Raw genomic sequence first — 25,166 nt, 5'->3', positions numbered from 1 at the left:
CAGAAGAAAATGCCTGACTTGACTGTAGTAATCAATGGGGAGTTGTGTCCAGGAGAAATCTGTATTGCAGCCTAGTCTTTTGCTTTGTAAATCAGTTCTGGTACACAGCTTAACCTTTGTGTCATACGTTCATTTTTACTTTCAGTGATCAAGATGGGATTCCTGTAATCCTTCTGGATAGAATCATAGAATCGATTGGGTTGGAAAAGACCTCCGAGATCGAGTCCAACCCTTGGTCCAAATCCAGTCCATTTACTAGATCATGGCACTCAGTGCCACGTCCAATCTGCCTTTAAAAATCTCCAGGGATGGTGAATCCACCACCTCTCTGGGCAGCCCATTCCAGTGCCTGATTACTCTCTCTGTAAAGAATTTTCTCCTGATATCCAACTTAAATTTCCCCTGGCGGAGCTTAAGCCCGTGCCCCCTTGTCCTATTGCTGAGTGCCTGAGAGAAGAGACCAACCCCCACCTGGCTAGAACTTCCCTTCAGGTAGTTATAGACGGTGATGAGGTCACCTCTGAACCTCCTCTTCTCCAGGCTAAATAATATAATATAACTTTGTATATCAGTATCTAGCACTGGGTTCATTTCTGGTGAGCCGACTTACCCTATTCTTTTTTTTTAATTCCTTTGCGTCTTCTCGAAAACCAAATCATCTTAATTGGGTAAATATTTTAAACCAGTTAAAACTACTTCAAAGTCCTCCAAGGCAGAGTCCTGTTTGGACTTCAAAACCTTCTGCAGAATTACTCTGAGACACTAAAACAAAACTATGTTGTTGTTCCCCAGGAAATTTCCTGTGGCTGTTGACTTCTAGTTGATCTTTGAACATCTTTCCAATTCTAACCAGGACAGGCAAATTATCTCGAAGATTATAAATGCCTTGAAAATGGTTGGATAGAGGAGCAAAGATCTTACTTGCTCCCATATGGAGAAAGTGGTCAATATGCCCAACTTCTCCATGAGGGGACAAAAAAAACCCACACAGGAGAGAGCTAGTGGAAAACAGGGGTCACTGCTTACCAAACAACTCATGTGTTTGCCTCACTCAGTTAATGTTAACAAAACACTTCTCTTCCAAACCCTGTTTAGTGTAGATTTGAAAGTCTGCTATGCTAATGTATGCAGAGTGCTTTTAGGGTACCTAGAAGGCCTCCAAAAGCACTGCTGAAATAAAAGCATTCCAGATGATCTTACAAAGCTAGTAAGTGTTTGATGTGCTAGCAGCATCAAAAAAATCAGAATTATCCTATTGCAAGGAGGAGTTGAAACGTTTTAATCAGAAAGTTTCCTTAAATTTAAAGATAGCAAATTTGAATGGGATAGTTCAGAATCACATAAGAGCAGAATTCAAAAAAAAAAACCAACTTAAAATGATTTTAAAATTGTGATTTAGTTGATCCAGAGCTCTATTAATCATTATTGAAGACAATGCCAGCTCCAACTCTTAGCACAGGACACAAATTACTGAGCTGATTTGGTGAAACACATCTTGCATTTCTAGAGTGACTTGCATGTTTGTAATTGCTGCAGTCAAGTTAAGTTACTTTTCAACTTTTAATCTACAATAGGAAGGTCCAGTTCTGTTGGTTTGACTTTCTCTGGGAATTAAATTCAGATTTGCTTTTTATGTAAGTTAATGAAAATTGATCTGTAATATTTTCCCTAATTTTATCAAAAAAAGATAAAAGTCAGTTATTTTCAGAGTTGGTTTTAAAGTCAGTTATTTTAAAGTCAGTTATTTTCAGAGGGACAGCTCACATGTGTTCTTAAGCTCTTATGCTCCCATCACACAACTAAACTGAAAACCAGTGGGCTGGGATGCCAGAGGCTGATTCCAGTGGGTGCCTTGCAGTAGAGCATTCTGCCTGCTCTGGTGCTGCCAGGCTTGTTGGAATTTTTTCAGAAGCTTCTGGGCCTTACTTTAAGAATACTTATGTCCTTCAGACAAGTTTTGTATCCTTGAGAGTGCCATTAGAAATTTGCTTGCCTGATTTGCCTTTGCTTCCCTTCTTACACAGGTGCTTGGCCAATCCTGCTTAGTGGATGTGGGTGCACTTGGGATTAGAGTAACCAATCCAACCTGCTTGGATTTTGGCAGTGCAGTTTTCAAATAGCACCAGCTTCTCTGGAATAGATCCATTTGCTTAACAATTTATCAGATGAAGCAGTGCCTCTGTGCCTGTCTTGATTTCCATCTTGGTTTGTGCCAAGTAAACCCTTTCCCTTGTCTCCAAGGGATAAAGCTTCAAATACAACACAAGTTTAAAGAAAAAATAAGGAGAAAAATGTTATTAGATGACTGAATTACAGATTTACAGTCCAAGACTGAGTACTGGAATTACTGGTAAGGCAGGTATTGAATGCATTGAAAGGCCATGTCAGCAGTCCCTTTTAGCTGACTCCTTCCTGAGCTGATGACCAGAGTTTTTTCTGCTTAGCACAGAATAAGCAAATACAAACAGGCTGCCTTCGTGAGAAATGAAGTAGGATCAATTCTTCAGTGCTGTAATTGTAGTGTGAAGTGTTCTAAATCTCTTAATCTCATACTTTTGAAGAACCCAGTCTACTGTTTTATTCACCTGCTGCTCAGAGTTTTGTCAGTAAGCCATAAGTAAGCACATGTAATAGGTAACCTGGGATTCACAGGAGTGTGGAATGGGAAGGAGTAGCTTGAAGGTTACCCAGTGGACAAGAGGTGGTTGTGGCTGTGTACCTTATCATGCTTCTATGTGCTGTGACAGTCCAGTCAGTAAACCTGAGCTCCAGCCAGAACTGCGTTTGGCATTGAAGCTGATTTTTCTGATGAAGACTGATTGTTCATGATGTAATTTCAGAAGCTGTACATGTGGAATTGTCAGATATGAGAAGTGCTTTAGCAGTTCAACAGCTTTCAACATGGTTGCTTCATGTCTATATTTACCTTTAACAGATCTGGAGTTTTCAGAGGATGCATCTGGTGTGCTTGAAGGCAATAAGAAATCCACAAATAAACAAGGTGATAAATCTAAGGAAAACACCAGGAAGATTTTTAGTGGGCCAAAGCGGGTGAGTACTAATACTGAGACTGAGTTCTTATTTTAACAAGCTCTTCAGTATTGATGTTTCTTCTTATATATGTAACAGGCTTTTGTCCCAGTTTATATCTGCACTTGAGATAATTTGTTGGCTTTTAATATTACTTCTGGAAAAGCAAAATTTGTGGATGTGTTACTGGAAATTTCTTTTTTCAGATTTGCATTGCAGTTGCAGAGCACCAGACTTTGGACCCAGATGTTTTTTGTGATGATTGGATGTAGATGATTTTTGAAGCAAAGCATCAGTAAATGCTTTGTGTTTTATTTTGTTGGCATTTGTGGCGAATTTTTTGGATCTCTTCTCTTTGCTCTCCCAAGAAACATCTGTCATATTATAGAATTGAACTTTTCTGAAAGCTTCTAATTGGGCATTGGTGTAGTCTTTATAAGGGCAAGTACCCTTATAGCATGTAGAATATTGAGATCTTCATTCAGTTAAAAAAAGATAATCCCTGATCCCACCCCAGTATTCCCAAACTTTGTAGTATTGAGCATGAATTCGCCCTCTTGTACTGTACAAAGAGCTTATTCATTTTACTGATGTTAGGTGGGATTTATCTGACTTATTATTATTCTGGTTACTCAGTATTTTGAGGTTTTTAAAAATGTGCATTCAGCAAAAATTGTGTTTACTGTTAGGGGGAAGTTTGCAGTAGGGGGATCCATGTAATCTCCATTAAATGGAGCTTTTATGACCTGACTGTCCAGGGCAGCCATTTCCAATGCTTGAGAACTTTTCCTGTGCTTTTTGCATAACTCATTCCTGTTACCTGAAGACAGTACCTGTGTCACCATCCTGGCAATCCAGAACTGCTGTAGTAAGAGAGGGAAATGAACTTGTGTATCTCCTTTCCCTATGAGTTCCATGGTTTTTACAAGACCCAGCAGTGGCACGTTATTATAGAAACTCTCTTGTGCATGTGTTCATCTGTCCAACAGTTCTAAGTTTTTGTTTTTTTGTTTTTTTGTTTTTTTTTTTTTTTTTTTTTTTTTTTTGTTTTTTGGTCTTCCAGGACCAGAAGATTTATTATCTCCCCAACTGTGCTGATACATAATTTTTTGTTTAAAAATGTGGATTTGTTTTATTTCTCAAAACATGCAAGGGAATATTTTCATATGGGAGGATACATGACCAGTAAGTCCTGTCAGCTGTGATGCTCTTTGGACAAGAAGTGTCACTTGCTGCTTTGTGACTGGGCAGAATGGGAAGCTCTTGCCTCCAGAGTTTGAAGTCAGATAAATGAGGAGAGTCTTTTCACAACTGAAATAGTATTTCTTGAAGATAAGAGTTACTCAGCTTCTGCTGATTTAAATAATCATTTTTTAAAAATCATCTTCTTATCAGAGAGCACGTTATAGTAGACAGAGAGACAGAAGTACAGGAAGTGTAAATTTAACAGTACCTTTTTTTGCTGTATACTAACAGCATGAAACGGCTGTGAGTGTTCTGGTAAATACAGAAATTTTTTTAGCATTTAAATACTTAAATGCTTCAAATATTATTCTATAATAGCATTTTATGTGTTTCTTTTTTAATTTTTGTTCTTTAAATACTTGAGGGTTTATGTGAAAATGGTTTTACTTAATTTTGAATGCATGTATCATGAAGTTATGGGGAGGAAAAAGACAGCAATGTATAAAAGAGAAAATTATTTCAACTCTAGAAAACTGTCAGTTGGGAATAAACTGAATTCAGGTGGGAAAGGTGAGAATTAAACAGCCTTTTTGACCCTCTAGTGATATAATGGACCTAGAAGTAGAAAGTGATGTAATTGAGATTCAGATTTTAAACTTTAATGTTCTCTAATCATATGGCTGTTACATGGAGTTACTAAAGAAGCTTGTAAAGCTTCTTCTGATGGTAATTAGAGATGCTATAATTATCTTCCTAAACTATAGATATAGACTCTTAATCTCAGTGTTATCTTAAGGGAATTTTCATTTGGAGATTGAAGAAAAAAAAGAACTAAAAGTATTAACCTGACCATAATAACTAAATGATCTAAAAAAAAAAAGTCTCTGGAACTTCTTCACTGTCTCAGCACCATTTTTTTTTTTTTTTGGTAGGAACTAGCAGATGCAGTATTTATTAATTATTTTCTGCTAGGTGGTGATGTTAGAGGTATGACACTTTGCATCAGACTGAGCTGCCAAGTAAACAGGGGGTGCTTCAGTAGATCCAGAAAGCTCAACTGTTTTTTCCACTTCGTGGTCAACAGGACTCTCACCCGTGTTTGTGCTTTTGAAACTTGACCATTGTCCTCTAGTGTCAAAGTCCAGTTCTTGAAACTTTGAACATATGTGTAATAAAATATTACAAACATTATTGACTCAGTGAATAACAGTGTTTCTAGACACTGCTTTTAGTGTAAGGGGACTGACTGAAATCACTGCCTCGTTGGAGGAGCCACAAATTATGATGGGTATGTAAAGCCTTAACCAGAACCGGGCTTTTAAGTGAATTAAACCTCTTTATCCTGAGCCCAAGTTAGAGGAGGAGTGTTACGTTCCATAGCAACATAATTATGTACTTACAGTACATAAATATTGGCATTACTTGACTTGCAAATGATGGGTGTGAAGCATACGTGAGTAACATCTGCAAAAGTTTGTTTGCAGCTGTTTACAATTTTAATTCAACTGGTTGGATGACTCTTGCTCTAGCATGTAAGTTTGGGAGCTCTGGATACACCCACCTGCTGGCCCCTTTGAGCTTAGTTCCCCTTCTGTGGATGAAACTAATTCTCTATTATCAGGCAAAGCCCTGTAAAGTAGGCAAGAAATTTTTAGTTGCTGTGGTCCAAATCTACTCAGACTAAAGACTTGAAAATGCAGACCATAAAAATTACTTCCTGAGAGTTCTTGCTCCTGCTCCTCTCAAAACAGATTTTAGCTGGAGTCAGGAAATAAGGAGAATCAGATTTCGTAGGAATACTCTGGGACGGTTTCCAGTGGTCTTATGCAAAATATCTGTCTCTAAATAGGAACCTGGAAAAAAACAACTTCAAAGCGTGAGATAAAGAGAACTAGTCTATCCCCAAATTTCAGTTAAAATGTGTGTATTTCCCTTAACTACTCACTTTTGCAATGAGAATTGAATGTTTATTAATGAATGTAAGCTAGCTTAATTTTTTTTCCTACTCTCTTGTGTTGCTATGCCTGGAGAAATTTCTCTAAATTCACTTGTTGATGTCTTAGCTCTAGAAAACCTGTCTGGTTTGTGACTCTATGCATCCCCACATGTACCCAGTGAATGGGAATACATGAATGTGCTTTTTTCTTCCTCTTGTGCACACATGGGGTTGTATCATGGTGTTTTCTTCGGGCCACTCGAGTACTGCACCGTGGAGTTTCCTGTGTGTGCTGGTTTGACTGGGATAGAGTTACTTTTCTTCAGAGTAGCTCTTATGGGGCTGTTTTGGAATTGTGCTGAAAATAGTATTCATAATGCGGGGATGATTTTGTTATTGCTGAGCAGAGCTTACATAGAGTCAAGGACTTCTTTTGCTTCTCACCCCCACCCCACCAGTGAGGGGCTGGGGGTACACAAGGAGTTGGGAGGGGACACAGCCAGGACAGCTGACTCCAACTAACCCAAAGGAAGATTCTATACCATATAACATGGTGTTCAGCAATATAAAAAGCTGGGGGAGAAGGGGAGACACATTTGGAGTGATAGTGTTTGTCTTCCCAAGTGACTGTGAAGTGGGATGGAGCCCTGCTTTCCTGGGGATGGCTGTCCTCCTGCCTGCCCATGGGAAGTGGTGAATAAACTCCATATTTTGTTTTGCTCACATACATGACTCTTACTTTCCCTGTTAAATTGTCTTTTATCTCAACCCATGGGTTTTCTCACTTTTACCCTTCCAGTTCTCTCCCCCATCCCACCCAGGGGGTGAGTGAGTGATTGGCTGGGTGGGGTTTAGTTGCTGGCTGGGGTTAAACCACCACAGTCGTTTTTGGCACCTAGCATGAGGCTCAAAGGGTTAGAGATAACAGATTTGATTGGGATGTGCTAGATCAAGTTTATAGCTGTTATTAATGTTTAGCTGTTAATTGACAGGTGTCTGTGCTTGCCATGGGACTGTACTTGCCTTACTGTGTCAGAGCACTGTGCTCCTTAGTGGCTGCTCTTTGTTTTTGGTACTTGCTGTGCCTGAGAACATTTTGATAACAGTGCTTTTAGCAGTGGCATTGCTTGAAGGTTATTCCACTAGTGTGGAATGCATTTGTCAGGAAAAGCTGAGATCTTCTTGGATTATTCATTAAAAAACAACAACCAAAAAAACCCCAACCCCAAGCCTAACAAAACCCCATCTGCTATATGGGCTGGTTTTGCTTAAAACAATAAAAATACTGACAGAAGCATTTGGTTACGCTGCTTTTGCTCTCATTTTGCACCACCTGCTCGTTCCTGTTTTGTTGCTCCTTGAGTTTCCCAACGTTGTGAATTACTATAAAACAATTCACTTAAAAAGGAAACATGTAACATAAATCTCAGTCCAGTTCACTGGGAGACTGTTAACAATTGTATCTACTCAGCTGAGGAACCCAAGAAGAGAGATTAAGTTGTCTTAACCTGGTTAAGTCAACACTGCAACTGAGAAATGCTCACTAAACACAGGCGGCGTTAGCAGGATTACGTGCAGCGCTTTGATCAAGTGACATTGGTAGAGTTAGTCATGACAGTAGTGTCGGATACATGAATGAAATCATTGCTGAATTCAGACATGGCTTAGCCAACAGGCTGCTGCTAACTCTGTATCCATGATAAAACCTTGGTCTAGTCATAACCCTGTAACTATTTATTGCTTTTCATGTTTTATTAATGTTTTAAGAATAACTTCTGTACCCAACAAAGTACAGAAATGTGTGCAAGATTTCCAAGTGCTGTTTTTAGACAGGTCAGTTGGAAGTAAATGTTAAATCACTACTCTGTAAAGAGCACTTATTTCCAGTTACCAATTGCTGAAACAGGAGAAATTTTTTTTTCCCTTTTGTGTGACTTCTGTCTGATCTGCAGCTGGTCCGTATTTGTTACTTAATTGCATCTTCCTTGTCCTGTAGGCAGGATTTTCCGTGAGTAGGTTATTTTCCTTGAGTTTCCGTGCTCCTGTTATAAATCTTAGGCACTGTGAGAAACTATCAATACTTGAAAATAAAACTGCCCTGTGATCCTATTGTTCCTCAGAGGATTTGCAGCAATGCAAGTGTACATACAGTAATCATGTGTTAAGGGTATAACTGATGAGATGGGACCTTTTTCCACTGCTGACTGGAAGGAACTATAAATACCGGTTCAAAACAAATGCTGTGTTGAGTTAACGAGAAGTTCAAGATGAAATGCTTATACCTGATCTTTGGAGGTGTTTTGAAACTGAAGAAGTACAACCCCATGCCTGGCCCTGGGTTGGCTGCATAGTCTGACGGCTAATGTGGCACTGACGTGTGTGTGGGAGGGGACAGCAACTAGGCTGAGCTGTGGTCTGTAGTTTTCCACTTAGCTTGTGTTATACTTTGCAGTAGATGTTTATCAAAGGCATCCTGCAAGCAACATTTCTTTCTGCTGGCCTGCAAATGAATCAGCATTTCCCTGAATTAAATTTTTAAAGATTTTTCTTCGTTTTTTTTTTTTGTCTTTATAGATTTAAAGTACGTGAAGATTAGTCTCTCCTAAGTGCACAACCCTGTGTGGTTTTGCTTAATTATTTTTTCATAGCTTATTTTAAGTAAATAGTCCTGAGAAAGCAGGAATGGAGTCATGATTCTGAAGTTTTGCTCTATCAGTTATAGCCCTTTTTATAATTTATTGGTAGAATCAGAGTAGACTGGCCAGAACTAATTTGAAAAAGAACTGCTTGTCTTCGTCTTGCATAACCTTTAGGAAGAGAGTGTCCTACCGAAAGGATGAACAGTTGTAATTAAGCATTTTTATCAGCGATATTAAACTGCTGATAGTTAAGCATATTGAGCTGGTATTTACATCCTAATTTAGAAAGTCAAAATTGCACGTTTTCAATAGGAAGGACTGTTAGTTGGTGTAGGCTGTTTTGACTCTGCTGAGGAGCTGAGTTGAGTGTGGCCAATGGAAATACCCTGGGCAGTCTCTGCCTGGTGTCGGTTCAGCGCTGAGCCCGCGCTCGGTCTGTCAGCAGAGCTGACAACCTGTGACTGCATGTTGTTGCCTCTGCAGTACATTCCTTTCATTTGCTGGTTGGTGCTTCTGGCAGATCGTTTGCCCAGTCCTGAACTGAAGTGGGTTTTGTGGGGGTTTTGTACAAATACTGTTTGTTGGAATGGTGCACGAGAGATGAGCTGTTTTAAGTGCCAGCCAATTATAAACAGCCTGTGTGTTGTGAGCAACTTTTATGTTGCTGGAATAAAAATCAATTTTAAGAAAGGATAAAATATGACAAAAGGTAAGAATAAATCAGTTTATCAAATAGTTGATTTGTTAAAAAATACAACTTCATATTGATATTTTTATTTCCCTTAACCTTTGCAAAACCAAATTATTCTCTAAGCATATTTATTTAGTACTACCTTCCAAATGCTTACCATGTAGGCATTTTTTTATTATTATTCTTAATGTAAATAGACCCAAACAAATTCTTCATGTTTCAGCTAGTACGCAGGATACTAATGAGTACTGGCAGGTTTTTAGATTAGTCACATAAATTGAGGAGTGAAGTAGCCACTGTAATTTTACTGAATTCGGTTGGGACGTAACACCTTGAAACCATTTCAGAATGAAAGCAAATGCCAGGAGTTGGTCTCCTAACTTCAAGGTAATCATTTGATTCTGATCAAAATTATTTTCTTCCCACTCCTTCTTGTTAAACAGTGGGGAACAGGATGTGTTCTGGTAGATACTGAGCTGAGATCCTTCAGCCTGTCAAAACTGCTTCCTTGGGTGTCCTCCATGTGCAACTGTTGGGTAGAACGGTGGTGGCAACATTCTTGGAGCTGCATCTCTTCTCTGCAGTGCCAACAGAGTTGTTACCAGCTTTGTCTGAGAAGGTGGGGGTGCAAAAGGCAACATAGAGGTAACAGGCTTAGTCCTCATAGAGACAAGAGGAACAAATGAAAAATAAGTCTGGAAATCCTTCTCCCCACATGTGTACTTAGGCTTTTCAGGAAGAAGAAAAATCAAGTTGAATGGAAAATGTTTAATGTCACAGTGGAAACTTGGTGTTTTATACTTCCAGCTCTTAACTGGCATTAGCTCTTAGGCAAGAAGCAAAGATGCATTAAAATATTTTTGAAACTAAATTCTCTCTTGCATCCTCACATTCCCTGCATACACACACACACACACCACCCCCCCAGTTTTGTAGTTCCCAGTACTTAACTCAGTGTTTTAGTAATTTGGCAATCAGGGTAGCTGAGTAGGATAAATGTTACATTGCACAAGGCCTCAGTCCTGTAGGAAGTTCTCAGATGGGAAAAACACTCAAAGAGATTAAAATATACCAGTTTCATTTGCCAGAGGAAGCTTAATTTATATGCAGATGAATATGCAAAATTGTCTTCCCAGCTCCTGTGTACTGTGTGAGCATGGTTGGTTCACTCAGCTCTGTCTGTGACTTGATGCACATGAGAGAATTGCACAATGCAACATGAGCATGCCTTGAGGGTGAAATGGTTGGGGGCCCAGTGTCCTCGTTATACACATTTCAAAGTTTTTACTTTAAGTTAGCTTTATTTTGACCTGATTTAGGCAATGCCCAGTAGCAGCTGCCATGAGATAGGTGCTTTCTAGAGGAACATCTGAAGTTTGGTTGCCCTGGGGAGGAATCAGGTAAGTGAACTCAGCCCCTGATGCAAACCCCAGTGTTGCAACTGAGGACATGTGAGAGATTTATTTGGACAGTGTTCTACTGATCCAAATGGAAAAACTTATGTGGGTGTATGCACACCCCAACCGTGTGCCCTCTGGAATTTCATTGCAGTTACAATTTTGTAAGGCTTTGCTCTTAGTAGATTGGTACACTTTGGGTAGATTACAATTAACAGGGGGGGAAGGGGATGAGGTGTAGGGGACTTGTGTGTCTGTGTCTGCAGTGTCTCTGTGCCTTTAGCAACCAAGAGGGCAGGAATTTTGTCTGAATGATTTGTACTAGATGTGTTTTTGTCAGTGCAGTTTCTTGCAGGTGGATGCAGGTTTTTCTTTTCTCTTGACTGAAGCGTTATGTGTCCAGTATTGTGCTGATATGTCTAAACTATGATACCCTGTCCCTTTCAATTAGACTTGACATAGGTTTCAGGCCGAGTTAATGACCATAACCATATGGCCTCTGCTTCTGACCAGGTTTGAGTACAGTCAGTGCAAGCAGCATACAGAACACCATCAGTTATTTCTGTTAGAGAATTAATCTCATGTTTATCAAACCATCCTGTTTCTTCAAGTTCAGTTTCCGTATTTCACTTGGGTGTTTGATCCATTGTCTTGTGCCCTGTGGGCCTCCTTTTGAGCTTCAAGGAAGAAAAAAGATCGTGCAGTTCTTCACGAGTTTGATGCAAGAAAAGCTGCACTGACATTTTTTTCCTCTGCTCGTTGTGTTTGCTGCTGATCCTCTCCCACCTTGTCTGACTAACAGCTTGTAGCTGTCTGACTGTGTGTGTGTGCATAGTGTGTTTTGTGTTTAAATGGTGTAGCAGCTCACAGTTAAATGATCCATGGCACCCAGAGGTGACTTATTGGCACTGATCTGCTACTGTGATCCAAGTAATGGAGATTTGGTTCACATTTTGGACACTAGAAAAATGGCTTGGTCCTGGTTTACTTCTGGTTTTAAACTGTTGTTGGAAACCGTTATCTTACTGGAACCTAAATTAACTTTTTTTTAACCTGTTCTATACACATGGCTCAGCCTGTGCTGAATTGATACTCCATCTTCCTGTTTGGAAGTGTAATTTTTCTTTCATTGCTCTGAATGATCTTCATTCCTCTCACTGTTCAAAGAAACAGCCCATTATGAACAGGTCTGTGCTGCAAAACATGCTTGTTACCTTTTTCCTGTTCAAAGTGAGACATGCAGGACAGGGTAATACCCTTAAAGATTATGAATACTGAGTGGTAAATCATATATTTCCTTTATTGGGTTTTATTTTAGAACTTGTAGTTTTGACAAGCATCTGGCATACAGTGTTACTGAATGCACTTCAGATATAAATAATGCATTTATCAGGATATCTGTTAAAAATATTCTTGGGTTTTCTTTTGCCATTGTCTTCTACCTTGGAAAGCATTCTTACCTGCTAATAGATGCCGTCTTTCTCGTTTTGCTCGTATTTTCTGTGTGACTCATATCCCTGGCTCTTATTTTCTGCTATTCTTACATCTATGAATGGCAGGCAGTGCTGCATCAGTATGTGCAGAGTGCCAGCTCTTGAAAATTTCAGCTTTGAGGCTTTCAGGGATGGGAGGTTAAGCATGACCCATAGTTGATGCCATTTGGAGATGATCTTATAAAAGTGACAGCTCTGTGCATTTTGTGAAATCCCTGGCATTAGTTCTGGTTTTGCATCTCCACTCACCCCCAAAGAACCACATGCAGAGTCCCACAGTACCATATGCTTTATACCCTCCCTGGAATATTTGCACTCCTTCAGACATGTATCTCTGTGTAAGCAGCTGTCAGTGCTATACATATGAGAAAGGAAACTCTTCTGCTATTCAGCAGAAGCTCTTACAGCTGATTAATATTGCAGAACTTATTTGCCTTAAGAACACAGAATTCAAAGGAGTGATGTACTTCAGCTTGCATCTATTCTAAGTTAATCTTGAGAGAAAGACTTATTAAAGAAAAGTCTGCATTATTTGAATAATTGCGAGGTTCTTGTCTTTAAGAGAAAGTCAGTCAGTTTTTTAAATCACTGCTGCTTAAATAACAGTGTTGCTTCTTCAGGGAAGCTTGTTATCTATCACAAACATTTGAGTTGCCTTAAAAAATCACCACCAAAACCAAACCAACCAACCCCTTTGCTTTTGTGAGCAAGCACTTCTGAAAAGTTTTTTTTCCCTAGCATTCATGTGATCTTTGATGCCTTTCCTGCCTTCAGTTCTGTCACACAGTAATCCAGAGCAGTCTACACAGTGCTCACTGGTTGATCAGTATTGGCACAGTTTCTTTGCAGTTTGGGAAATTCATCTTGAATGTTGTGTTGCAAGGGGCAATGTGAAGGTTACTTTAAGCAGTGGCTGTAAAGGAGGGATGTATTTACCTTGTCGAAGTCCATGTGAGTAGTAAGAGAGGCTCCAAAGTCTCTGCACAATGTGTTGGAACTGATTAGAACATATTCCTTTGGAAAGCAGTGTTGGATTCTTGTAGGGGTGTTTGCAGGTAGAACTGTGTGCAGTCAGTGTAAGACTGACCAGACACCAGCAGGTAGGGATGCTGGGGAGCACTGTCTGCTGTCTAAGGAAATATTACTGGGAAGGCGTGGAATCACAGACCTAATCACTTTTTTAGATCAATTCTGATCTGAAAGTGTAAGATAATACAAGGGATGGTGGCTAAAACTAACCTAAACTACCTAAAACTGTAGATACTTGAGGTTTTAAATTATTACTATTTCCAGATACACTTTATTTAATAGCTCTCTTGTAACAGAATCAAAGATGTCCTTGTTTCTCAGAGCAAACATTTATTGGTGGCATTATTCGTTTTCTTACATAAAATGTGGCTTTTTTTTTTTCTATATTGCACTGCTAATGCTTAAGCAAGCTGTAAAGTGCCATGTCACAAAACACTTTGGGATACCCTAGCTTTTGGTGCAGTAGGGGATTAAGGAAAACCAGGGAAGAAAAGCCCATTTTTGACTGTTAAATAAGAAGCATGCCATCTTTGGAAGCCTCTGAGCCCAGAGTATTTAGAAAGAATTTGGTTTTATCTGTTTGCCCTGTTGAACTCTTTCCTATGCATCAGCTGTTGCTCTCTGCTGAAGAAAACACTCTGATGCTGTGTGGACCTTTTGATTGCACTGGCACAGCTGTTTGTGTGCTTTGTTCTTACTCCAGACTAGAGCACTGGCCTCGCTTTCTGGGGCTGTGCCTCCTCTCTGTGTGCAGCAGAGGTGCTCAGCTTGGAAAAGCTGAGATTGCAGGTGCTGCTGCTGCCTGGTCAGCGAGGGCCTGTCCCAGCTGCTGCCTTGCTAAGACAAGCTCAGATGCCAGTGTGACTCTGCTGCCCCTGTGCCTGCAGGGGTTGTGTTTGGCTCCTCATGGAGCACAAGGTCTGAAGACCAAGGAATGTGCAGGCAGAGGCTTTGTGTCCCAAGCATGGAGTGCTTTTCCCCAGAACTTCATGAGAGTCCTGCAGCAGAGCCGGCGTGGGTCTGTGCCCCATTGTTGCTGCATGAAGCTAAAAGAATGCCACAGATGTAGGATCCTGTTGTGTGGGTTGCATCTCCCTTCAGCATCTCATCCTGGGTGTGCTGAACCTGACACTGCTGTTGCAGGGACCCGAAAAGCTTCTGTGCAGCATGGTGCTCCCAGACAGGAAATTCAGGAATATTAATATATTAGTATCCTTTAAGCAGGGATAGAATACTATCTGAGACTATAACTGAGATTTGGGACTACTAATAAAGAATATCCTATGCTAACAGGACTTCTGGCAGCTGTAATGCAGTACACTGCTGTCAGAATTGAAGCAGTTAAGCTTCCCTGCAAGATTAAGAATTATTACACATCAGCTGAAACTGATATTGAATATACAGGCTGGATGGAAAATGGATTGGGAGCAGCCCTGAGGAGAACAACTTGGGAAGCTTGACATGAGCTGGCAATGTGCACTTGCAGCCCAGAAAGCCAATTGTGTCCTGGGCTGCAGCAAAAGTGTGCCCAGCAGATCGAGGGAGGGGATTCTCCCCCTCTACTCCACTGTCATGAGACCCCACCTGGAGCACTGCATCCAGCTCTGGGGCCCCCAGCATAAGGATCTGTAGGAATCAGTCCAGAGGAGGTCACAAAGATGATGAGAGGGCTGGGATAGCTCAAATATGAAGATGGCTGAGAGTGCTGTGCTTGTTGAGCCTGGAGAAGACAAGGCTCTGAGGAGACCTTAGAGCACCTTTCCAGTACCTAAAGGGACCTACAAGGAAACTGGAGAGAGCATTTTTATAAGCACGTGTAGAAACAGGATGAGGAATAATGGCTTCAAACTGCAAGAGAGAAGGTGTCTCTGCCCATGGAGGGGGGTTGGAATTAGAGGATCTTTAAGGTCCCTTCCAATCCAACCTAAACTAGTCTGTGATTCTGTGATGTGCTCATCATCCATGCAGGTTACTTGACAGTGTATTATTTCCCTGAACTATCCCATACACCAGGATAGGGCCCCCAGAAACTTACACCCTCTCTTCCCAGTGTTAAATATACACTGAGATAAATTGTGGAACAGTTGTGAGTAATTCAAGGGAAAAAAAGTGTCTTAAGAAATACTCAGTGATTCTTTTCCATTACATCTGTGAAACTTGCATCTTTCTTCATTAAAAAAAAAATCTTTGTTGCTAAGTTGCCCTTCCTTTGTTCATTGCAGACCCTGAGTCAGATTGTGGGTAAAAAATTGCTGCTCTGAAACGTATAGGAGAAAATAATTAACTTCTTAACCATTTTTATTTTGGTTAACTTTTTTCAAATAAACATCTATGTGGCACAGTCTTCATATTTGTGGGCCCAGATGTCCTCTTGTAACTGTAGTAGCATGAACATGAACCTGGTTTCTCAGTATAACTTTTTGAGCTGAATATATATTGTTTAAAAGAGCTTCCTTGGAAAAATTGATGAAACTTAATAACTACTGTATGCATGTTGCTGAATCGTAAATGAGCACTGCTTTAAAAACATAATTTAACAGTCCATCTAAGTTGTTTCTCCTGACCGTGTCAGAGCACACTCTAGGAGGGAAAGAGGTTTTCCTCTTGTCTGGAAACTCAAATGATTTAGTGCTTGACAGGTCTTTCAGGCCCTGAAACTCATAGCGATTTTCATTCTGCTGACAGACCTCGTAGAGGTTTTCGTTCTGTTTATATTCCTTGAAATTTTGTTAGTCAGGGCTTTCTCTTGTGGAGAATGGAAGGATGCAGCACAGTAGAGTTTTACTCTACAGTAATACAGAAACCCCTGACTTACAAAATCTGCTTTGTAGCTTTTGACATGCCAGAACCTTGTTACGTTTCACAGAGTGGCTTCAGTCCCTGACTGCTGCTACTGGGCTTGCCTCACACAGCCCCTCCGTGGGCTGTATTTGGGTTAAAGAGTTGAAACATTATATTTTGACAGAAAAATATTTTTATTGCCTAACTTCTTTTTTTTTTTTTTGAAATTACTTTTCCCTGTTTAAGTGCTGTATAAGTGCTGTGGGGAGACAGGTGATTATACAGTTTATTCTGTACGTGGCACGTTGGGAAATTGCGAAAATTGCAGTGGTGTGTTAGTCTGCAATATTGTCATGCAAATACATTGGTAAACTCAAATGCTAGAAATATAGTCTGTCTTTGCTTTCTCTAAGAATTATATTATGTTTCCCAGAAATTCAAGGACAGTAAATGTTGATGCATTTCGATTTGCCTTGACACATTTTTCAGCAAGACAAAAAGAAAAGGCTTCTTAATTTATTAATATGGATTAAGGCATTTCATTTGAATGTTTTTATTCCTCAGAGCATCAAAGTCTGTATCAGTTCTGCATTTTGATTCTAAACTAGTCATATTTCTACTGACATAATGTTTGCTAGCATGTTTTTTTTCCCCCAGAGCTGTCTGGTTTTGTCTATAGGAAGGTTGCAGACCTTTTGCCTTTGAATAAATTTTAAAGATTAAACAACTGAAAAATTCTTTAAATATGTACATATCATGTCTTTTGCCATTTGGGTGGGTCTGTATGTCTTTCAAACCATCAGATGCTTCACAATCTGTCTCGTTTTCTGATATATATATATGATGTTGAGAACTTGTGTTGCTAGGAATACAGAAAGGGAAAAATGAAGCTAATTTTCCTTGTTTGGCTACGTTATTGCTACAGTAGTTTATGAAATGTATAGTGACTACCGGTAATTTACTTAAAAAATAACTTTTATTTTTCTCTTTTAGTCTCCCACAAAAGCTGTGTATAATGCTAGACACTGGAACCAGCCAGAATCAGAGGCTCTGCCAGCACCACCAGCTTTGAAAACTCCCAGTGTCCCAGTAAGTAGACTGTTGTTTTTTTCTCAAGTTTACTAAATCTCCTTTTAAGATTCACTGATTTATATGTTCTTAAAAAAAATAAGTTCTTGGTGTCTGGTAATGTCACAGTAATTCAGAATGAAGTCCACTTTGTGATGTGAGCCATTGGGTATTTGCTAGAAAAGACATTGTCAATGAAAATACTGTAGAATGTAATCTTCCACGTCACTTCAACATACAGTTACCAAAAAACACTGCAAGGTATGACCACAGAAATCAGCAAATTGCAGATCAAAAAGGAGAAACTTATAAAGAGAGTTCATTTCTTTTTCCTTTCTAATGGAGTGATGTCAGTTGCTGACTTGAGGCTTTAGATACTGTGAAAGAAACAACATTTTCTGTGTACAGTCAGCTATGCTAATACGAACAGATTGGATATAAGCACGTCTACAAAAAATAGACAAGAGATGAGAACCCTTCTAGAAGTTGTTTGTTCAAAAGTTAACGATTGTTTTGAGGCTCAAAGTAATTGTTTTTTAACTCTTTTGAGACCCTGAGAATTCAGGGCTTATGCGTGTAGAAGTTGTTACTGATTCTGCTAAGAGAGCATTGTACGTTGTCAGTAAACTTCATTTCATTTGGTGCCTTGCTGGCAGTACTTGCCTGAGAACAGAAAATCAGAAAGTAGATTTTTTTGCTGCAATAAGTTTTCAGCTTTTGTTTTTGTCACCAGTTTGTGGTGAGGTTTTTGGGTTTTTTCTTTCTTTTGATGTTTTTTTTCCTCTTTTTTTAAATTCTACCTCTGTGTATGGTGTTCTGATACTACCTCTTGGGTTTGTGGTAGGTTTTAGTTACCTCCTCACAGTACTCTGAACAGCCATCCTTGGATGCTAACTGCACTGCCTGGAAAATGCAGATGACTCATTTGAAAGTAACAATTTCTACTAGAGTTTGAGGACAGAGCAGAAATTTCAGCCCTGGGATTTTCCTAAACCTCTTTCTCAATTTCAATTATGTACATTTGAACTGAAACTTTTGTTGCTTGCTGAATCTTTGTATTGATACTGATTTTTGTGTAGTACTCTGATAACTGACTTAAAGGCAGATTTTGTCTGAGTCTTCTCAGACAGACTTTGAATATAACTTCAAGCTAGGAAAATGTCTGGATCACTCATTCAGACAGCCACTTCTGTCTTCTCTCAGACTTCCCCTTTGTAACTGGAACCATCAAAATATTAATTCAGGAATATGGCAGAGGTTTGGCTGAACAAACCTGTTAGGGGAATTTGTATCTGCTCCTCATGTTAAGATGTACATCTGGAGTTACTTCAGTCGCTTTTTAACCTTGATTTACGTGTGTGTAAATTACATGGGCTAAAAATTGCAAGGTAAATGAGCCTTAATCCAGGTATTCAGTGGTAATTCCTGTGCAGATGATCCTGCCTCTTTAATTTCTTTATAAATTTGTTACCTGAAGATTGGGGTAAATTTGTCTCAGGTTTATGGTGAGAAACCCACAACATACCAACTGCTTATGCCAAGTACTCTCTCTTATGGCCTCTCCAAGCTCCCTTGGAACTGGCTTTGAAGGGGCAGCCATTGACCAAACTTGGATGAGACACTTCAGTGCATCTCATGTGTTCACAGACTGATAAGATCAGAGTCCTCCAGTATGTGCTCTAAACCAGCTTTTCAGGGTTGTTTATTAGCATTTTGCCACGTTGCCTAAGTGAGTGAATACTGAAATACCACACATTGATAGAGGCAGAATGTAAAGAATATTCCATTAATAGAGCAGCTTGTTTTGGCTTATGTTTTATTTTTAACTGTCAATGTACAATGCACAAGAAGGCTTTCTCTTCAGCTACCCTCTGGAGAGAGTAACAGTTCATGCCTCCTCTATGCCTGCATATTAATTCTATTTTTTCAACCACACGTTAAAAATATTCTCATTTTCCTGTATAAGGAAACTAAGTGCATGATGTTACTGAGAGATTGAGGGTAAGTAAATGACCACTGGCATTGGCACTATGTTTAGAATTTGGCATTTGGAGGTCTGTTTCCTGTATGCCTTGTTTTCTGTAGCTTGTCTTCATATCTGAATTTGTGCCAAAGTAGTAATCTGAAGATAAGCTGACACTTAAGCTTATAGTAACCTCAAAGTAATACAGCAAAGTAGGTTGAGGAGAAACCTGTAATACTTGCCTGAGATGTCTGGAAACCTCTCAGTAGTTATTCTAGACCTAACATCAAGTTCTCTCCTGCCTGTTGTAAGTTCAGAACAGGTTTTGCTGTATTTTGTGCTCTGATATGTTGTTCCTAAAGTAGTTAACAGCATGAACAGGAATAAGGCTCGTGTACAGAGAATACCATGAATTTACAAGAGCATGCTGTACCTGTTTGAGGCATGCACCATGCCTCTCACTTCTCTGTGTGGCATTTTTTTTATGGTGCTACAAACTTTAACTGTTTTTAAACACTGAATTTGGTTGGTTTACTTACCCTAAAGCTTAAGGAACCAGTATAAAAGACTTTTTTTTGTCTTCTTAATTTTTTTAGTTTCAGAATTCTGCTGGAGCTTTCTTGATACTTAGAAATGTTTTTTGGTTTTGTGGGTTTTTATTTTTTTATTTATTTAAGCATAGGTACATTATCCCACAGCTTAGGTACATCTTGGTAGCGTAAGGCAAGGACTACATAGTCCCAAAATGTGAGTTTGACAATTGCACACCTGTACTGTTTCCTGATGTATTAGTGTATGTTTACATGCTCAAAACATCTGCCCATTTTAGCACTTTCTTATTAATAGGTAAGGCTATCTTCAAAGGAGGCAATTCATAAAGATGATGGAGTTTTTAAGGCTCCTGCACCACCTCCCAAAGTGATAAAAACTGTGACAATACCTACTCAGCCCTATCAAGAGATAGTAACTGCATTGAAATGTAGGAAAGAAGACAAAGAAGTAAGTATTCTTAACAAATTTTTAAGATAAAGAATTATCGGTAATCCTAAGTACTGAAGGAACAGTCTCAAAATGAAATTTGGCTTTCCTATTAAAAATAATATTTTTATCTAAATAATTGAATGGCCTTCATTAACTTCTTAATGCTTCCTTGCACTTAAAACTGAATAGATTTTTAAACTGTACTTGTTAAGATTATAATCAATCCCAAGAGCAACTTCCCTAGGTCAAAATATTTGTCTTTTCCAGTTATACACTGTTGTTCAGCATGTAAAGCACTTCAATGATGTAGTGGAATTTGGTGAAAATCAAGAGTTCACAGATGATATTGAGTACTTGCTAAGTGGATTGAAGAGCAATCAACCCCTAAACACACGTTGCCTTAGGTAAGATATCTTAATATAAAACACTGAACCTGTATTTAAGAGATACTGAATTAAATATTTGTCCGAGAAGAGACCGTGCTTTAAAATGTCATTGCCATTTAGCTGGCACTTCTGCTATGAAGAATAAAATCTGCAAGTAATAACCAACATGATATCTTGTGAATAATCAAAAACAGTAGAACCATGTAGATGAAATAGAAAATTGTACCTTAAGAGACACACTTGTTATCCCAGCTATAAATTAAAAAAATATTTTCTGATAACTTTTCTTTCTTTAGTGCAACCTAAGGTACGATGTCTTTCCTGTTTTTAATGTAAAATTCAATTCTAAAATAAAATCCCTAAAACTGGAAAATTTGCTGATGATAATCTAGAATTAATGTAATACTGAGTTATTGTTTAAATCCAGCTGCCTGTTCTTTATCTTCTGTTGAGAAATAACACTGGATGTAAAGAGGCCTCAGTGCTAATTGGAGGTTCCTTTCAGTTGTCTTAGACTACTCATTGCACTCTTGATATTCAAGTTACACATTGTTGTGAAGTTGGTGTGAAAAATGTTAGTCTTGCTTTGACAAAATTTAGGAATTAATATTGGTGTCCATTCCCTGGACATAAAATTATCAAATTGCTAAATATAATAACCATTTATAATATTTTTTATATACTTGTAAATTTTCCTCTCTGTTCAGTAAAACTGAAATAATAGAGAAGGTAAAATTTGAACCCACAGGTGATGGGAATGCTTTATTTGTGGTTTGACTGTGGTTGAGTAAAAGCTTTATATGCCTTTAAGAGAGGTATTTTAAAATTTATTCTTTGTTCTTCAGAAACTAGCAATGAATATTGTTGCTGGAGTATAGAAATAAGAACTCTGTTATCCAGTTTGTATATACATTATGATAAGAATAATTTACTACTATAATGACAATTTGGGATATTTTTTCATATTGAGTGCTCTTAATTTGCTCATATGGCAAACTGAATTCTTTATTTTCCAAATTTATATGATGGAATGTAACTTGTATAAACACAATAAAAATCTTTTCTTTCAGTTAACAAATTAAGTGTTTTTTCCAGAGGGAATCAATGTGTAAGGATAGGAACAGATGTAAAAGAATGAGAAACTGGTAGGTAAGCTCTCACTGCTGCTGTTGTGAGTGGAGACAGAAAGGCCCCTTGTTCTTTCAACACCTTTCTGTGTGCATCTCTTACAATCAGATTCCTCAGTAGCCATGGAAGACTCGATTGCAGAATCACTCCCACATTACTGCACATTTGAAAGCAATAGATTTTTAATAGCTGCCATGTTTCACTGTGCTGGAAATGGCAGCTTACTGATAAAACCAGGGGAAGGACTCCATTTTTGAAATGAACTGGTATGCTGGTCACTGATTAATACATTTGTCAGATTTTTTTCTGAAATCTATAGTGTTTCCATCAATCATAAATGCAGCAATAAATATAAAAAAAGTGTACTGTAAAAGTAATATCAGGCATAAGTGGGTCTAGTCAGTCAATTAGATAACCATCAGATAGCAGTGGAAGTTCACATTTACAGTTTCTGATAATGCCTTGGTCCATAATAAGCTCTCCCATGTCTCTAAATCAGACCTTCATGCTTAATCCGTGAATGTTTTAATTTAACTATTGGTTTTGCCCTTTTTTTTGGTTTTGTTTTGTTTAAGAAGCAAGTTCAAGGTGCCCTTTCAAATCCTGTTTTTAGCCAGGCTTAGAATAAAGCAGGCATAGTTTGGTGCTGGTAACCAACTGTTGAGTAAAACACTGCTCTGTTCACCAATTGCAAACTTGCCTTATATGAATTTTAGAAGAAACATCCCAACAGAGTTTTGTCTGAGGCATCTGGTCAGTCCTGTGTTAGGGACTTGTTTATCTGCTGGTTTTCTGAGTGTGGTCATTTCAGTTGTTCTAATCCAGAATGAATTTTCTCCAGTGTAATCAGCTTGGCGACCAAGTGCGCCATGCCCAGCTTCCGAATGCATCTGCGAGCACACGGGATGGTAGCCATGGTTTTCAAAACACTGGATGATTCCCAACACCACCAAGTAAGGAGACATTGCATATTTCCTTAGAGTTAATTGATACCTGTCTACTGTGTGTGAATTTTGTGTGCATCTGGGATGAGTGGCTCCATTTGAGAAAACTGTGTTCCAATGACAAACTCCTCTTCCACTGTTCATGTGCTTCTGGGTTTGGAAATTCTTTTTTTTTAAGAAATCATTTAAACTTTTTTAAAAAACTGACTGCACTTTGGATTGCTATTTTATGGCATCTCTTTAGCTTTTTGTTGTTGTTTTCTTGTGTTTATGATTTCTTTCAAATACAATGCATTTGGAAGGAATCTTTCCGTGTTGTATTTAAAGGTGGCTGTAAGTGCTCATCTCCAGACTTGCTTGTATGTGAATTATCACCTTTTCTGTAGCTATTGTGGGGAATTTGTCATGTCTTGTGCCTGTCTCCTTGAGCACTGCTGTAATTGCAGTTGTGGGATGCCTTGAGTGTGTGCAGTGCTCTATGAGAAATCTAGGAAAGGTAAATTTTATCTACTTTGATAACATGACCTGAGAGTTAAACTGAAGCAGTTTGGATTTTCCTTCTTATGAGTGTTACCTCTGTGGGGTGTCCCTTGAGATATTTTTACAGAAGTTGAACATACAAGATGTCACTGGAAATGGGTAGTAGATCTGTATATCCAGTCAGCTTTATTATTTTCTGTAATAGCTCTAGAATAATGACATACAATGCAGAATGAAACTTTGCACCCACAGAAATAGATATTTCAGAGATGCTGTTTGACATCTTACTGTGGGTGGAGGGGAAAGCTGTAGAGTCTTAAATAACTGATTTAGAGTAATAGCTTATTTTCCATCTCCCTCAAAAATTAGTGATGGCTAACTGTAAAACACAGGCACCAGGTTCAATGAATTCATTATTTTGTGAGCTGTCAAAATAGTGCCAAGTGATACTAGAAATAAATAAAGTACAGGCACGCTATTTAGGACAGTTGCCACCACTGAGATGCAGGAGATGGGCAGAGGACATCTACAGTTCCTTGGAAAGTGTACAAGCTTGCTGGGTGTATTTTTGGCTGTCTTTTAACAGTTACCATTATTCCTTCATTTTCCAAAGAAGCAGCACATGCAGTTCAAAAGGAAATTGCCTGCTATTATTAGTCTGCAGTAGCAAAAAGCATTGATTATATTCACTATTTTCAGTATATTTGATGAAAAGCTCCCTTTTGTCAAGGAAAAAAAAATTTGTAGTTAATGTTTTAATATAGTTACAGTACATTCTTGGTACAGGTTTTACAGTATTTTGAAATTACTGATTTATAAAACTACTCTTGATAAATGCTAATGTATGTGCCCTAACTACTGACAGTATATGCTCCAACATGGTCTTCTCTGTATAAGCATGCTGCTTTTCTATACTACTCTTCCATTCATTCATTATTTCACTATTCAAAATGAATAAAATTTCTCCACTAAATCTCAGTTTGAAGTAACTCAAGAATAATAAATCACACTGGGCTTTGCATGCATGGCTCAAATCCTTTTAAGATGAATAAGGACTGAGGGAAAAAATGCACAACTATTTGGTTAATATTTTTCTTTCAAGTGTTTTGGAGATGGGAAAACTGCCACAATTACATTGCTAATAGAAACAGATATGAGCATATACTGCATTCAGTGTTCTGATATAGTGGAAGAGACTGAGGGTGGAGGGGACTCTATAACTTTCCATAAGGAGTATAAAATAGCAGTTGCAGATTGGCAGTTGGCATTTCTTTAACCAGCAAGGAAAACAAAATAACCAACTATCTTACTGAGCTATGCCCAAAAATAATCGCATGAAAATTACTTGTGCCACCAAATTTTTCTTGTAGACTTGTGTTTATGCTTAAGTTTTTAATTGACTTTGTCTCTTCAGTGATGCTCTATGAAGGTTTTGAAGTATTATTAATTTTGAAAATAAAACCTATTTTTTCATAATAACTGTCAGTAGTTAAGCACAGAAACGTGGTTTTGTAATGTCTTCAGCATGTGAATAACTTAAAAAAATATAAAAGTGCATTAAATGTAGTGCTGAACCCTAGAAAATAACCATCTGTTCCCACAAGCTGGAGTATAAATAGAACAAGCAAGAGAAGACAAGGGTGAGAGTGGGTGTAAATGGTCTGCTGTTTCTGGAGTGTATGTTCAACTAGGATGTTTTCCTGAATTTTGTAGAAGTATGGAGTGCAAATCTGTAGTTAGATATGCCATAAAATTTCTGTCTAGAGCAAATTCTATTTATTTTAATTTTTTTTCTTCTCTCCACATTTATTTGGAAGCAGAATGTGCCTTAAGCATCTTGAGGAATAGAATGGGATGGGGGAAGCTCATCCGAAAAAAAACCGCCCCTGTACTGCAGTCTTGTAAGGGAGGGATTTTGAGGGATTGATTGGATTCTTTGGCTGCTTTATTTTCTTAGGATACTGATCAAAAATAAGTTGTACTAACAATTTTTCCCTCCTTCTCAACTCAGAATTCTGTGTAGTGTACCTGTAGG

General features: G+C 38.5%; 1 protein-coding gene across 3 annotated transcripts in view; it reads left to right on the top strand.

Moving 5' to 3' along the window:
• WAPL (WAPL cohesin release factor) overlaps positions 1-25,166 on the top strand; it is a 65,729-nt gene that overhangs the window by 21,129 nt on the left and 19,434 nt on the right. For 2 of the 3 annotated variants that reach the window (XM_027649345.1, XM_027649344.1), the window contains exons 4-8: positions 2,936-3,051; positions 17,175-17,270; positions 20,059-20,211; positions 20,461-20,597; positions 22,549-22,660. In XM_027649345.1, the coding sequence (XP_027505146.1) occupies positions 2,936-3,051; positions 17,175-17,270; positions 20,059-20,211; positions 20,461-20,597; positions 22,549-22,660 (614 nt within the window). The remainder of the gene's footprint in view (positions 1-2,935; positions 3,052-17,174; positions 17,271-20,058; positions 20,212-20,460; positions 20,598-22,548; positions 22,661-25,166) is intronic. The other variant, XM_027649346.1, reaches the window with a different exon arrangement.

The sequence above is a fragment of the Corapipo altera genome, unplaced genomic scaffold, assembly GCF_003945725.1.
Source record: "Corapipo altera isolate COAL_440 unplaced genomic scaffold, ASM394572v1 53, whole genome shotgun sequence".
Taxonomy (NCBI): domain Eukaryota; kingdom Metazoa; phylum Chordata; class Aves; order Passeriformes; family Pipridae; genus Corapipo; species Corapipo altera.
Note: the sequence above shows the minus strand (reverse complement) of the source record. Positions and strands in the feature narration are given on the sequence as shown.